The following is a 14,696-nucleotide window of genomic DNA, read 5'->3' as shown; positions in this document are numbered from 1 at the left end:
TAGTGAGGGGCCCAAAACTGAACACAGTATTCGAGGTGTGGCCTCACCAGTGCCGAGTACAGGGGCACGATCACTTCCCTACTCCTGCTGGCCACACTATTTCTGATACAGGCCAGGATGTTGTTGGCACCTGGGCACACTGCCGGCTCATGTTCAGCTGGCCATCGACCAGCACCCCCAGGTCCTTTTCTGCCAGGCAGCTTTCCAGCCACTCTTCCCCAAGCCTGTAGTGTTGCATGGGGTTGTTGTGACCCAAGTGCAGGACCTGGCACTTACCTGCTTGAAGAAGCCATTTCCCAAAACTGAAGTGATGAACAATTTCCTTGAAATACTCTTGATAAGAATATGAAGACTGACAATTTGAAGGCTATAAAAGGTTTTTCGAGGGGGGATTTGTCTCCAAGTATATGAAGTTGTTCATTTGGGAGGGAGACCTAATTGTCTTAATAGGCTTGTAGAACCAGGAATTACATCAGTAAACTAGTTGTTAGTTGCATAAGAAGAAACTTGAATGAATAAACAACTGAAGAAAGTTGGTTTGGGTTTTTGGTTTTTTTATTTTATTTTACTGACTGCTTTGTATCAATGACCTCTTAAGGTTTATCACATCTGTAGGCACTCTTAAGAGAGGGCCCATGGAAGTATTTGATAAAGCTAAAGACATCTGCTCTAGTGTCTCTAAAATATGATGAAAGCCACAATACCAAATCTTTTGGGATTAACCATATAATTAGTAGAATTAAGCATTCTCCTCTTTCTATCTGTCTGGTTTTTCCTATACCAGGTGATCCTTAGCTGAGGAAATAAGTTAAACGTCTTTTATTCTTCTGGAGCAACACAGAAGAGAACATAGTTTTCAAATAATTTCAGCAGTTTCTTGAATTTTAGATGCAGTTTCCTGCCTCTGATTTGTGCTCTTTATGTACTGTTACTATGTGCATGTACACTGCCCATATTGGATCTCATCTGTCCCAGGTTTGTTTTTGTTCTGGTCACCTGCATGAATATATAGAGAACAAACTGGAACATTATAGCTGGTTTTTGTAACATTTCCTTTTCATCTGGTTTCAAAGGACCCGGTGAAACATGAATACAATAAGGAAGTTGACATGAAATACGCTGTCCAGCATACTCTAAACAAAAAAGGGCAAATTGTTTCTTCCACTAAAGTCACATTGGTATCATTGTTCTGCTATCGGTGTAAGCTGTTTTTTTTTCACCCAGGTAGCAAGAAAATTGCACTGAGAAGAACTTAGTGCAACAATATTTTCCATTGTAATGTCCTTCCCTACTCTCCTCAAATCTTTTTTTTTTTTCCCCTTTTCTTTCTTTCTTTTTCCTTTTTTCTTTTCATTTTTTTTCCTTTTTCTTTTTTTTTTCCTTTTTTTTTTTTTTTTTTTTTAAAGAAAGGAGTTAATTAGCCTGATGTTACATGTGAATGCTGAAGCCCGATATACAGCAGCACAGATCCTAAGCCATCCCTGGGTGTCAGTGAGTAAAGCACATTTTACTTGTCTCTAATTTGATATTAAATCTGTAAATCTAACCATTTAAGTGTAGTTTTCAGAAGCAGCAATACACTTCTACTATGCCCATTTCTGTTTATTGAACAGCAAGAGTCTGAAGTTAGCTTCAGCTCTGACAGCACTGTTAGCTTCTGTGCTCTGAAAGAATCAAGTGAAGGATATCACTTGCTGACTGTGATTAGAAGGTGCTGGGGGTTGCTATAACCCTGCTTAAACGTAACACGACAGGCAGATGTGCGACTTGGGCATCTTTTTTGTTATTTCACATTCAACCTAGTAAACAGTCATGTCTATGATACAAAAAATGTCTATGTGGAAGCACTGTTGTGCATGTTGGTATATTACTTGCTGCAATGCCACTTAAAGTACAATCTCCTGTTTCTTGAAGCACTTCAAGCTTCATAAGAGAAATAAAATTAGCAAATAAAATACCTAATTTAACATAGGCACTAAGCTGATGGCTGCTGGGTCCTTTGTCTTTTTGGACAGCAGCAATGGGGAACACCAAAGTGCATTGCTTATTGATCTAAAATCAGTTCATTATTAATAAATACTAGGTTTACATGTACATAGTCAATGTTTACTGCCACACACATTTTAAAAGAGGGACTGAATATGATCTATGGAGTTCCCTCAAACAAGAGAAGACAACTATAATGACTGTGTCTATGCATAACAGCTCTTCTCAAATGTATTTATGGTACTGTATAACGTTTCCATGCTTAGGACATGATGGACCATTTAAAATGCTGATTTAAAAGAAAGCCAAATGACAAATATGCTTTTTATTTTTAACATTATTTCAAGCATGTTATTTTTAACAAGCTTGAATCAAACTTGCAGCTTATAATTGTGGGACAAATCAATGGACTGAAAGTATACAGTGTCACATGGCATTTTAAGAAATAGAAGTTCATACATAAAACAGTGGTTGCTACATTCCTTTCCTCTAATTTGTCTTAACACATATCTCATGTAGCAGAGGGCATTCACTTGTGGGCTGCCTGTCTGAACACTTACTTCGTATTTAAAAGCAGGAAGGACCCGAGAATAATAGAAAACTTCTCTTTTACTCAGTTACGTTCAAACATACTTTTGGTTTTTTTCCTAACTTCAATATTGTGTTTATTCTTACACAGGATGATGCTTCCCAGGAGAATAATATGCAAGCTGAAGTAACAGGTAAACTGAAGCAGCACTTTAATAACACCCTACCCAAGCAAAATAACACATCTGCTGGGGTTTCTGTCATCATGGTAAGAGAAATGAACATTTTTATACATTGATATTATACATTGCATATTTTCCTAACAGTGCTCTATGAGCATGTGTGGTGCAAGAATAGCAAAAGCAAAGCTAGAATAGTCTCTAATTCTAGTCTTTATTTGTGTGTAGTGTCGATTGTCTCATCATCGCTTGAGAGCAACCGAGTCTATCACAGTGTGCTAGCTCAGCTATAAAAACAAGCTTTCAAACAAACATGTAAACACTAAGTAGTTGTATGTTGAAATGAAGCTTATTAATGATTTGAAATCTTTCATTATAAAAACTGTAATTTTTTATCATACTGACTACCCAGTTAGTTAAGTAGGCTCTTCCCCTCTGCCCAACCAAGTATTGCTTGATCTTGAGCATACTGTTGTTCAACACTATGCTTGCCGGGAAACCAGACTCCATTTCAGAAACTTTCTTCGTAGTATTGAATGTTTACCACATTAATTTTGTCCCAGTCTAACTCCTGCTATGTTTTTTCTGTTCCCTAATGGGGAACTTTCTTCAAAGCATACAAAGGAACCCTGATGACCTACAGCTGAACTTACATAAACAGTAATTCTAGAAGGCAGATGTGTGAATCATGGTAGAAGAAATGGAGTTTACTGTTATCAGTACGTTGAACTGCCATTCTGTTCTTATTGTGGTCCGTTCTTGTCTAATGCAAGGATGGACACTGTGCACAAAGAGTATCTTCAGTTACTAAAAGAAAAATAAAACCATCTATGGTAGTAACATAACAGTGATTTCCACCCCCACCCCCTCCCTGTTAGTATTAATTACTCTCAAAGTCCAGCCCACTTATGTTAACAAAGAATTGTTTTAATCATCTGAAAGTAGGTAAATTTTAATAATGTTTCTGCATTCATATATGCTTTTGCAAATACATAATAGGCCAAAGATTTAAATGTAGGAAAAGTGGTAATATAAAAATAAAAATGAGAGAAGTCAGAAATGAATTTCTGGTTCATGCTGTTGTCTACATTTCATTTGACAGTTTGACTTGACAGTTTGAGAGGGACTTCAGAGCTTCATTCTTTATACTGTTGAGACTATGGATAAGCCTGAAGCTGAAAACTGGTATAAAATGCACTATATGTAATAAGAGCAATTTTAATTCTAACTCTCAGCCCCTCTCCAACTTGCATGCCACTTAAGCCTGTCTCAGATCTCTGACACAGCGTAGCTTCTGGCTTCTTACTGGTGTGGGTTTTTTCTGATTCTGTTAGCTACTGACATTGCTTCAGCCAGGAAAGTACACCTCAGTAAAACTTCTCATTTTCCCTTTTCCTGCCTTATTTCCTTCTAACAGGTATGGAAGGATGTAAACGCGTAATTATTTATTTCTGAATGCAGCTCCCAGTTATTGCTGAAGGGAAAAGTAACTTCTTGTTCAAAACACTGTAATCTAATGAGGGTTAAGCCCCCAATTTGTTATTCTTGCCCTGGTTTATCTAGAGCATTGAAATTTAGTTATCTTCATGTTAAGAAGATTTTCACTTGTACTAGCACTCATTGCTTAAAAACATTCAGATTCAGACAAGCACAGTGTTGTAATTCTCATGTATTGCAGTGCATTGCTATATCAGTCCACCTGCATATTTAATGGAATCCCTTTTAGCATCACTTCATTCAAATATTGTGATCTGGCCAATGCAGATAATACCATCATGTGGCAGATAAGTAAAACTGCACATACCTACTTCAGTGTTCTTGCACAGGAGACTCTTTCTGCCCCTAAAAGCATGTTGCTGTTAATTCATTACTGATTTTTTTTGTCAATTTCAAAATGTTCTGTAAATTTAAATTTGTTGCAATTGTGTTAGTTCTGCTTAAAGTAAGTCTAGTTTCTGTCCCTTGCTTCCTTCCTTTTTCCTCCTTTCCCAATGCCTGCATTGCTTTCCTCTGAGTAGGTCCAAGGCAATGGTACGTACTAACTGCGATGCTTTGTTCTGCTGCACAAGAAATACACGTTCTCCATTTGTAACAAGAAGAAAGGAGAAATAACTCAGCCAGTCTGAAGTGGAAAGAGCTTTACAGCCACATGAAAACAGTGAAGGAAAATCTTTTAAACGCTTACAAAAAAAGTTTCTGTATTAAGTGATGCATATTTGAAATATTCTAAGCAAACACTGATATAACTAGCTATTTTTTACCTCCTCAGACATATCTTGGTCTATTCCCCTCAGAGTAATTTTGTGCATGTGTGTATCTTACAATATCCAAAAGCAATTAGAAAAAGATGGGAATCCTATGAAGACAACCAAAAAACCCAAACCACTGAAATAAGCATTGTTTCCATTTAAAATAAAAATTTTAATTGTCACTTCAGCCTTTATGGTATCACAGAGCTAGTCAGAATATAATCGGTCCAAAATTAATAAAAAACATTTTACTTAGCAACAGTAAAATTAAGCCTCCTCTTCTGTCTTTAAAAAAAAAAAAATCCTAAATTGCATTACATAGGTATGTATTGCTGTGTGCAAGGTGTGACAACTATCAGAGGCTGCTGTGAGGACAGCACAGGAGAAAATCACCATCAGCATGAACTGAAAGCATTTCCTTTCCCTTTACTTATCCTGCCACTGAAAGAGCAGAAACCTATTTATTCACGATTCTTTTTCCAGCAAGCAAAAGAGGAAATGCAATCCTGCCAGCACAGCAGCTACTTTGATAATGATAAAACTACTGCACATCATAGCCAATCTCAAAAGCTTAACTACAGTTCAGCTAATCATTTCCTTGCATGCTCCATTTGCAAAGTCGATTGTTAGTAGCAGAGAATTCAATTGTGTACTATTGAATTTTCTCCTTGTACCTGTATGCATGTAGACTAATGTTGTAACTCAATTAAAAAAAAAAACACCAAAAAACCCCAACAAAACCAAAATACACTAAATTCAAAATACTTAACCTTTTGTTTTGGGAACTTTTATACTCAGTACTTTGGTCTGAAGAAGCCTGGCAGGAGGGAGGAGGGGTATTATAAGGCTCCTTGCTACCTCCCCTGCCCCAGCACCCAGCCACATCATTATAAAAAATAAAATAGTTTCAGCAGGAGAGTCTGAGTGAGACTGATTCCAGAACAACCCACCATCCGTATACCTGCAAATTCTATAAGTCCTCTATCTGAGAAATCTGAGATACTAGTCCAGCTCTCTTTGCAAAGTCAGGTAAAAGAGAAATTTGAATTTAGGTACCCCATAATGAAGTAAATTTTCACTACCAAGCTATATGATCAGTTTGGAAAAAAGAGGATAAGTGCCTTATTTCTGCTGTCCTTGATGACTTTGATGCAATAAACCACATCTGAAAAAAAAATACATGCTAACTTTAACTTGTATCAGAAAATTATTTCAGTATCTAAAACTACGTATTTTAGTGAATAGTATGTTAGACAAACTCCACTAAGAATACATAGACATTTTCACATTAGTAAAGCAAGTCCTTCTGAGCAATCAATCAAAAAAAGAAATTGCTAAAGAAAAGGCAGAGCACCTGGCCTTAATTTTACACAATTAGCACATCCCAGCTCAAAATATGAAATTCCACATAACAGTGTCGTATAATGCTTACACATACATGTGTGGGCGTGCCACAAAGGTGAAACATGTATTTGTGCTCTGCTCCACAGTTCGTGTCACATGTTTGTGGATTACTGTAGAAAGCCCAAGCTGTACGTAACCAGAATAAGTGTACCTTGCACCATTCTACATAACTGATAAACTACAAAGAACTTAATTAATCTCTGTTAACTTAAATCTGTATTACCACTGGTACTTGAAGATCTTCCACAAAGTAAATAGTTAAGCAAAGAAGTATATGGATTTATAATGATCAGTATCAGCCTTCAAACTGTGAAACAAGACCAATTACACTGTCCCTCCAAGTCTCAGAAAGCAATTTTGACACATATTTTTGACACAGGAACTACTAGAATTCCCTCTAGGTCACTTTAGACATTCCACTTGCAATTAAACATTACACTATGGTTTAATATAACTTGTAGTATCCTTCAGAGGGTATGAAAGTTGTCGGCTCCAGCAGACACACCACATACTCCAGATAATCCACCTACTGCACTATAGAGTTCTCAGTTTTCATTCTAACCTGCTACTACTCCCTTCTCCAGTAAATTAATTTTTAAGTATAGTATTCAGAAATGATGCATTTTTGCCACAGTGTCAGCTGTAGGTCATTTGCCTACTCTCAACAGTAAGCAGAAAAGTAGACCCTTTTCTTTAAGACAGAAAAAATCGTTAGGTTTTCATCTGTCATCTTCACCAACAAACAGCTACACTTCTGTACCATGTGGTTTGTTACAGAAAATGTATTATTAAGTTTTCGCTAAGCATCATGTGATTTCTTGCGTCTCCAAAAACACAGTGTTTTTATTAGCGTTTTTGCTAATAGCTAGTGTGAAGATTTCCTGCCATATTATAACCACTCGTGTAAATTTTTTTCTACATCAGACTTGCAAGGCAAAATTTTAAACTTGCACCATCATGGCAAACATATGTCTGGAAGATAAGTTTTCCTTATGTTTTCCAAAGTCAGCACCGCAAAACGCTACAATTAATGATATATAAGATTTCTAATGTTATTTCTCCTTTTTTTCTGGCTCTAATGCATGCACTGAATGTCTTGTAGATTGTTTTAACCCCTAAGGTAAGACAGGGTTTTGATTTAACTGCTCTCTTCATATTTTGCCTTGGGTTTTTTTGCTTGTTTTTAGAACACAGCTCTAGATAAAGAGAGTCAGATTTTCTGCAGCAAGCGCTGTCAGGACTCTGGTAGAGCTGGAATGGAGAAAATTTCTGCAATTACTGCTGCAGCTGATGATCCTCATGTGGCTGGGTCCAAGACCCTCTTCCCTGCTGCTTCTGAGCCACTCAGATCCCCCACGGTCCCTGCCTCGGTACCTCCCGAGTTCGCTGGGGATCAGCCGGGTGCGTAGGACTGATGAAACCAAATCCAACTGAAGCTCCCTGCACTCTCGCCACAATTTCTCTTCATTTCATGCGTCAGTTTGTTTTCAGTTTGCGTGCACCCTCTCGTGGCGAGCCCAAGGCAGGCTCTGTCATGGGAGACTGATCTTCTAATAGCGGGTGAGTGAACATGCTTTTTGAGTGCTCTTTGCCCTTCTCTTGAGAACAGCAGTGGGGGAAAGATTCTGGCAAAGTTAGACGATTTTTAAGTTATCATCTGTGTTAGTTTAATTAACTGCATTTCACACGGCCTTGGGCTCTAAATAGACTAACTTACTGTGTAGCTAACCATATTTTTATATGAGCAGTGAGACGATGAACATTTACCTGGCCTCACCTGTGTACAAGCAGGCCCCATTCTGTTCTTCTGATGAGGATTCTCAGAAAAGCAGGAGAGGAGGACAAGGGAAGAAAACTTATATTCACCTTCTGTTCCTGATGCCTCTATTTTTAGCCAAGTTTCTACTAAACTCGAAGAGGCAAATTTTCACAAAAAATTTTTTAGTGGACTAACTGTAAAATATCATGAGACAAACATTGGAGACAGAGGGAAGGATGGTTGGTTTTGCATCAAGTTTGTTATCGGACTTGCAGGCTGCAGGGTAGTGTTTAGATAATATGAATTTAAATAAAGTGACTTGAGATGTAAACATGAGCACTGGACATTTATTCATAACGAAGACTGGAGTCAAGGAAGCCTTTTTGTTCTAGCCATTTTCTATCCTAACCAAAAGTGTCCCATCCGCACCTTTCTCCAGGGTCAGACTACCTATTAGATAAAATAAAATGACTTTGGACCTGTGAACAGAAAGCCTGATGCATGTTATCTAAGCTAGGATGAATGGAGCAGTTCCTAGTTTTAGGGTGAGCTGATTGAGGAGCTACTGCAAATAGCTGCCATCAATAGCTATCGGAGGTTTGTCAGTGCTATCCCCCATTCACCTGGTGCAGGCACTGGAAACAAGGATTGGGGAGCAGCTATCCTTAATCTGCAGTCACAGATAGATGCGACTTTATCTTTACCATAATGCTTAGTTCAATATAGAATGTATTCAGCTTACTCTTTTCCTTTGCTCGTTCTTACGAATTGGTCATAGTTCATTTTCTTTCTTAGCTATACTTTCTACTAGAATTGTAAAAGAAAGACCTGCAATAAACTTTCTTCATTTAAAAAAAAAAAAAAAAAAAGTCATTCATTTCTTTGAGAACTGTTATTTTGTCAGTGAAAATGTCGTCTTATTCTCTCTGGAGAGATTGAACAGTAAGGTACCTACCAAAAAGATTTCATAAAATTAATCTGAGGGATTCCCATAACTCTTTAAAGTTCATTGACTCCTATGGAAGACATAGGTAATACATGACTGAACGTGAGTGTTTAACCTTTTGAAGAGGCAATTAAAGATCAAAAAGTGCCAATTGGTAACTTGAGGTCATGGTACAGCTGAAAGAACTACAGCATCTTGGCAAAAAAAGGGTAGTAAAGGTATGAAAACATATTACGTGCCTTAAACTATGATAAAAAGGTTGGGCTACAACCAGTCATTGTGAATTAACTTTGTTACGGGTTCACTGGAGTAAGCTCAAGATATTTGGAGAGTATGGGAATGGCCTTTGTATAAAATTATGTACATTTATATTTTGGTACAGTGCAAAAATATGAAGGTAACACTCTAACCTTACTCAGAACAGAAACTAGCGAGCGTCCATTAGCTAGCCGTGTGTGTGCAGCTGTTAAATGCTGTAACAAGTCTTAGACTAAGCTAAACAAAGGATGCGTAATTTCAGATGGAGCAGGCTAACCAGCCACCTACAGCAAGGAATACAGTGACAGACTGCTGAATTGGGACATTAGTAAAGAGGAAGCAGCAACAAAGTGATGAGCACTGGGTTGAGTTCTGTTTTTTCGAAGAGGATGGATATTCAGCTGTGCAAGGCCTAGATATTATTTATTTATTTTATTAAGAAAAAACTGTCATGGATTGGCAGAGATACCTAACAAGTTGTGTTCCACAAAACCTCATGCAGATATAAAAGAAAGGATGATAATTTGCCTGGTCAACAGCTGCCAGTTCTAAACTATTACTTTGTCTCATGGAAGAAGAGAGTAAAGACATACATACCCTGAATTCTTGTCCCTAAGTTCATGACTGATTAACATCTAAACATTCTTAGACAAGTACTTTGATTCACAGAGCAGAGGCAGTTGATAAATAGATGTTTTGGCATAGTCTATTTAAAAATAGTGACAACAGCTGGAAAAGATGATCATGTGGCCAACAGAATCGGATAAAAAACATGGGATAGCTGGGCAAGTTCTTAACTCTGTGTATGACCTTAGGAAAGTTGTATCACTGCTCCGTGCCTTAATTTAGTTCCACGGATGTTAAATCTGTGGGTGCATAGGTGGTATGTTTGTGCTGCTCAGCATATCACAGTTCAACGTAAAAATAAAGACATGTTGGTTAACACTAGAACACTTAATGAAGGCTCATAAGTATTAGGTTTGGTTTGTTATCATCTACTGCACTTTCATTTAATCCTTCTCTCTTTGTAGAACCATCAGTTGCTGGAAGAAGGCAAAAACAGAAAAGAGATTGTAAAACAGAACTATGCTATCTGCTATAAGAAACAACTATAGAAACTGTAAACTCAAGTTATACGGTTGTCAAAGAGGACTGTCACCTTTTTTGTTTCATAAAAGTAGCTGAAATTCATGTACCATTTTGATAGATATTGATTAAATGCCAGTTTTTACAAACACGCAACGCTGACAACACAACTGCTACTATGCCTACATTTTTAAAAATGAAAAATGAATTATTAAAAAAAGATCTTTCTAAAAATCCCTGGTCTTTTTAGCTCCTTTGAACATGAGTAGTTGTTACTATATCCCACAGGAGCCGATTCCTGCAGCTCTAGATTTGAAATCCCAGAACTGAATCTTCCCCTGCTGTAAATCAGCATAACACTAAGTTCACTGAGACTCCCTTCAAAATTTACCCTTACAGACAATTACCCCCATTGTTGAACTTATAAAATTAATTACAGTAATTGTCAAAGTACATTAAGGTAGATGGTGTTTCACGATGATGTTACTTTCATCAAGTATTGGCTCATGCTTACAGCTAGTTGTTAAGAATATTTACGAAGGTCAGTAAATCTTACTTTGGACTACTTTAGTAAGCAAAGATCTCTTGGTTTTAGATTCAGACATAGTTCCCCCATCTAAACGGAATACTTGAGGAAGAGAAGCTAGGAGGAAGTAATGACTAAAACTAACAGATTGCAGGGTAATTTTTCCTAAATTAATAAATAATTATATTTTATTTTATAGATATATAAATTAATTATATATGTAAGATACCAGAAAGTATTTTTAACCTACTTCTTACTCTGAATTTTCCCTTTCTTTCCTCCTGCATATTTTTTTTTTTTTTTTTAAATAAACCAAACCAAACCACAGGCTTTTCTACTCCAGTAGAGTGCATCCAGGGTACTGGGACTTAGGAACAAAAAACATGAAGCTTTTTGTTTGAGCTGGGGAAGTTCAGTCTTTTAATTCAAGGAAGCAGGTCTTCTAAGAAAGACCTCATTAACCTCTCTCAGAAATAGAGGTTCTGTGATTTGGGCATGTGGTGAGAAGACTATGGCAACAATGGTAACTTCTGCAAGTAACATCCAATGCCATTTTTCTTGCTCTATGCTTAGAGATCACACTGAGTGTACAGGAAAGAGGTTGCCAAAATACACAATACAAGTGATCAGACATCCTTCAGCAGGTGCCAGGCACTTCGTGTTACCTCTTGGAGGGCCCTGGTGATATAGGAGACACTCCAGCACCCTGGTGTACATCAAAGAGATCAGAAGCAAGATCCTGTATACGATTTCCAACAGGGATCACAGCTTTGGCCTTTATGAGAAGACTCTCATTTTCCTAATCTACTTGAAATAAAGAAATGTTAGCTAGGAAGCAGTAACTTGTTATACCATTGCCTGTACACTCACCAAAAAGGGGTCCAAATTCCTATTCACAGAAGTTATTTTGATCATCTTGGGCTAAACCAATAAATTTATGCAGCAAGCAGGAAAATTTTGTTTTAAAAGTCTCATTTAAGCCTAGTTTTCATATCTTCCCCCCCCCGGTCTAATTATTACAGATTGATAGAGTAAATTTACTGAAGTATTTATTCACTTTTATATAAATATACATAGTTATCAATTATCTTTACCAGTTTTAAAATGGGAATTCATATTTCACATTTACTCATTATTTCTTTCAAGCTACATTCAAACAGCAATCGGAAAGCAACAGAAATGCACAAAACTAGTAACCTATCCAAAATGCTGGTTAGGTAAAACTGATTTTTTTTTAAGATTAAAAAAAGGCAAGCAAATCAAACACTCCTACTGCAATCGCTTTCAATGTCTAATGCATACAAATAGGTATATAGTTGAGCTTTTCTGTCAGGGGAATCCTTTCTAGGGGGATTTTTGTTTTGTTTTTAAACTAAATGAGCATTGTGAGAAAAATACCAGGGAAGGACTGAAGAAGCAAGCTGCCATGCAACCATCCACCAAGAAGTTTTTCCTCAGCTGTTGCTTCTGTTCTTGATTTTGTTTCAAACAGCATTTGAATTCTAAGTGCCTTTGTCATTTCTGGAAACAGAAAGCCCAGAGTGAGAGTCATGCAAGATGCAGGTTTCAGAGAAGCACAGCTTCACCAAGAAGTACCAGCGACTATTCCCTTCTCCCCAAAATAATATTTGCCAATTAATACGAAATACTGACGTTCAGAGTGTTTAAGTGCTGAACGCTTAAAGTTTAAACACTTGGCTTAAAAAGGCACTAGCTCTGTTGTTTAGAACGGTCAGATTTTGGTTTTGCAAAAATCTGGGGCTTGCTTGAAAAAGGATCCCTAGCACACAGGATAAACAAGGCAAAAAGCAAAATGCGAGAGCAATCTGCAAAGTCATCTATCTCTTATTGCATATATCTACTGCTGAATACCCCACATTCTAAACACACAACTAGACTCAGTTGTGCTATAGCATTTTGCAGCTCAGAGCTCACAGTAGACGGTGAACAAAGCAACAGTGGGAAGAAAAAAATTAGAACTTGAAGAAAATAGCAAATGATCATATCTCAAACTTTGTCCATTTAGCAAATAGCAAGTACCGCATTTTGAAAACCTCTTTTTGTCTGTTCCTATGGAATACAGCATAATTTCCAAAGCACGCATCTAAATGTCTTTAATTCGTTGACTATATGATGCAGTCCCAAGTATGAAGTTGTATGTAATTTCAGATTTTACTAAATATACAAATCTCTTTGGTTTCAAGACTATGCTTTCTGATAACTATCTCAATTAATTTACAAGAAAGTAGTTGTATTTCCCATATTTTATAAAAAGTTGTGAAATATTTTATATACTCTTTATAATGATACGCTCCTTTAAGTCTCAACTAAAAATAAACTATTTACAGATACAAGTTTGAATTTATTCTTTCAAACTTTGTTTCCTATGTTTTAATCCATTTTTTTTCCTAATGGGACTGGCTGTATTTGAGTTGCAGAGCTTTAGGTTACATGTAGTTGAATTTCAGTAAATCTAAACAAAATCAGAAACTATTTCCTACGGGTTTTGATCCAGAGCTTTAAATTATGATGCATAAGCACGGACATGCATCATTAACTGTATCAGTTTACTGAAGATCTTAGGTTGGTTCTGCATAAAAGTAAACTATTTTGGATTTCATGTAATGTTGTATCACATGGGAAATCCAAGCAAGTGACTCATCTCAAGCTTTACACAAATATCCTAACCCTATATGGGAAAGGTCTCACTGGTTTAGAGCAGCACCCACAGAACGGCCCAGCTCTGGTTTTATTTAACTAGGATGCAGCCAGTTTCTCAAGAACAATACAGTCATCTCTTATTCCCTTTGAATTACTTCTAAGTATAAGAGAAAGAGAAAGCAAAACAGAGATGCCGTAACACAACCATCTCTTATACTTAGAAGTAATTCAAAGGGAATAAGAAAAAGAGAAAGCAAAACAGAGATGCTGTAACACAAGCACACTTAAATCTCTGAATATGAAACATAGTACATAAAATGGAAAAGCTACAATCTAGATAGTCACCATATCTAGGCCATTCTTACTCAATGTATCTAACAGCAGTCCTGACTAAAGTTGCAATAAAATTCATTTCATTTGCCACAGAAGCCCCAGTTTTGAATTTCCTTTTGCTACTAAAAGAAATGAAAACATTTTTTTGTTCCAGGACACCAGCTCTGTATGAAAAACATGGGTCGGGTTTTTGTTGCTGCTGTTCAGGTATGTGGAATAACTGAAGAAACTCCCCTGTTCCTTAAAAATCCCCAGCCTGATCGCACACATTAAAAGCACCACAGCAGAAAAGGCTTTCCATAACGTTTCTAAACAGAAATTCAATTTGCATTTTTTTAGAATTGCAATGAGAACCCCAAAATCATGCCAACTTCTGTCAGTAGTTGTAAAAACCAGCTACCACTGTACTATAGTAGTATTAACACCTGCAAGTATCTACAAGAAGGGCTGGAAGGAGGATTTGGGGAACTACAGGCCTGTCAGTCTGACCTCAGTGCCGGGGAAGGTTATGGAGCAGATCATCTTGAGTGCCATCACACGGCACGTACAGGACAACCAGGTGATCAGGGCCAGTCAGCAGGGGTTTATGAAAGGCAGGTCCTGCTTGACCAACCTGATCTCCTTCTATGACCAGGTGACCCACCTAGTGGATGAGGGAAAGGCTGTGGATGTGGTCTACCTCGACTTCAGTAAAGCCTTCAACACCATCTCCCACAGCAGTCTCCTGGAGAAACTGGCTGCTTGTGGTTTGGATGGGTGTACTCTTCGCTGGGTAAAAAAA

General features: G+C 37.3%; 1 protein-coding gene across 1 annotated transcript in view; it reads left to right on the top strand.

Annotated features, from left to right (window-relative positions):
• The window catches only part of DCLK2 (doublecortin like kinase 2), a 95,054-nt gene extending 86,088 nt beyond the window's left edge, over positions 1-8,966 (top strand). Inside the window, exons 17-19 of the mRNA XM_009280273.2 lie at positions 1,411-1,491; positions 2,666-2,782; positions 7,534-8,966. Of these exons, the coding sequence (XP_009278548.1) occupies positions 1,411-1,491; positions 2,666-2,782; positions 7,534-7,755 (420 nt within the window). The 3' untranslated portion in view covers positions 7,756-8,966. The remainder of the gene's footprint in view (positions 1-1,410; positions 1,492-2,665; positions 2,783-7,533) is intronic.
• Positions 8,967-14,696: the final 5,730 nt, after the last annotated feature.

This window comes from Aptenodytes forsteri, unplaced genomic scaffold, assembly GCF_000699145.1.
Source record: "Aptenodytes forsteri isolate BGI_AS27 unplaced genomic scaffold, ASM69914v1 Scaffold227, whole genome shotgun sequence".
Classification (NCBI taxonomy): Eukaryota; Metazoa; Chordata; class Aves; order Sphenisciformes; family Spheniscidae; genus Aptenodytes; species Aptenodytes forsteri.
Note: the sequence above shows the minus strand (reverse complement) of the source record. Positions and strands in the feature narration are given on the sequence as shown.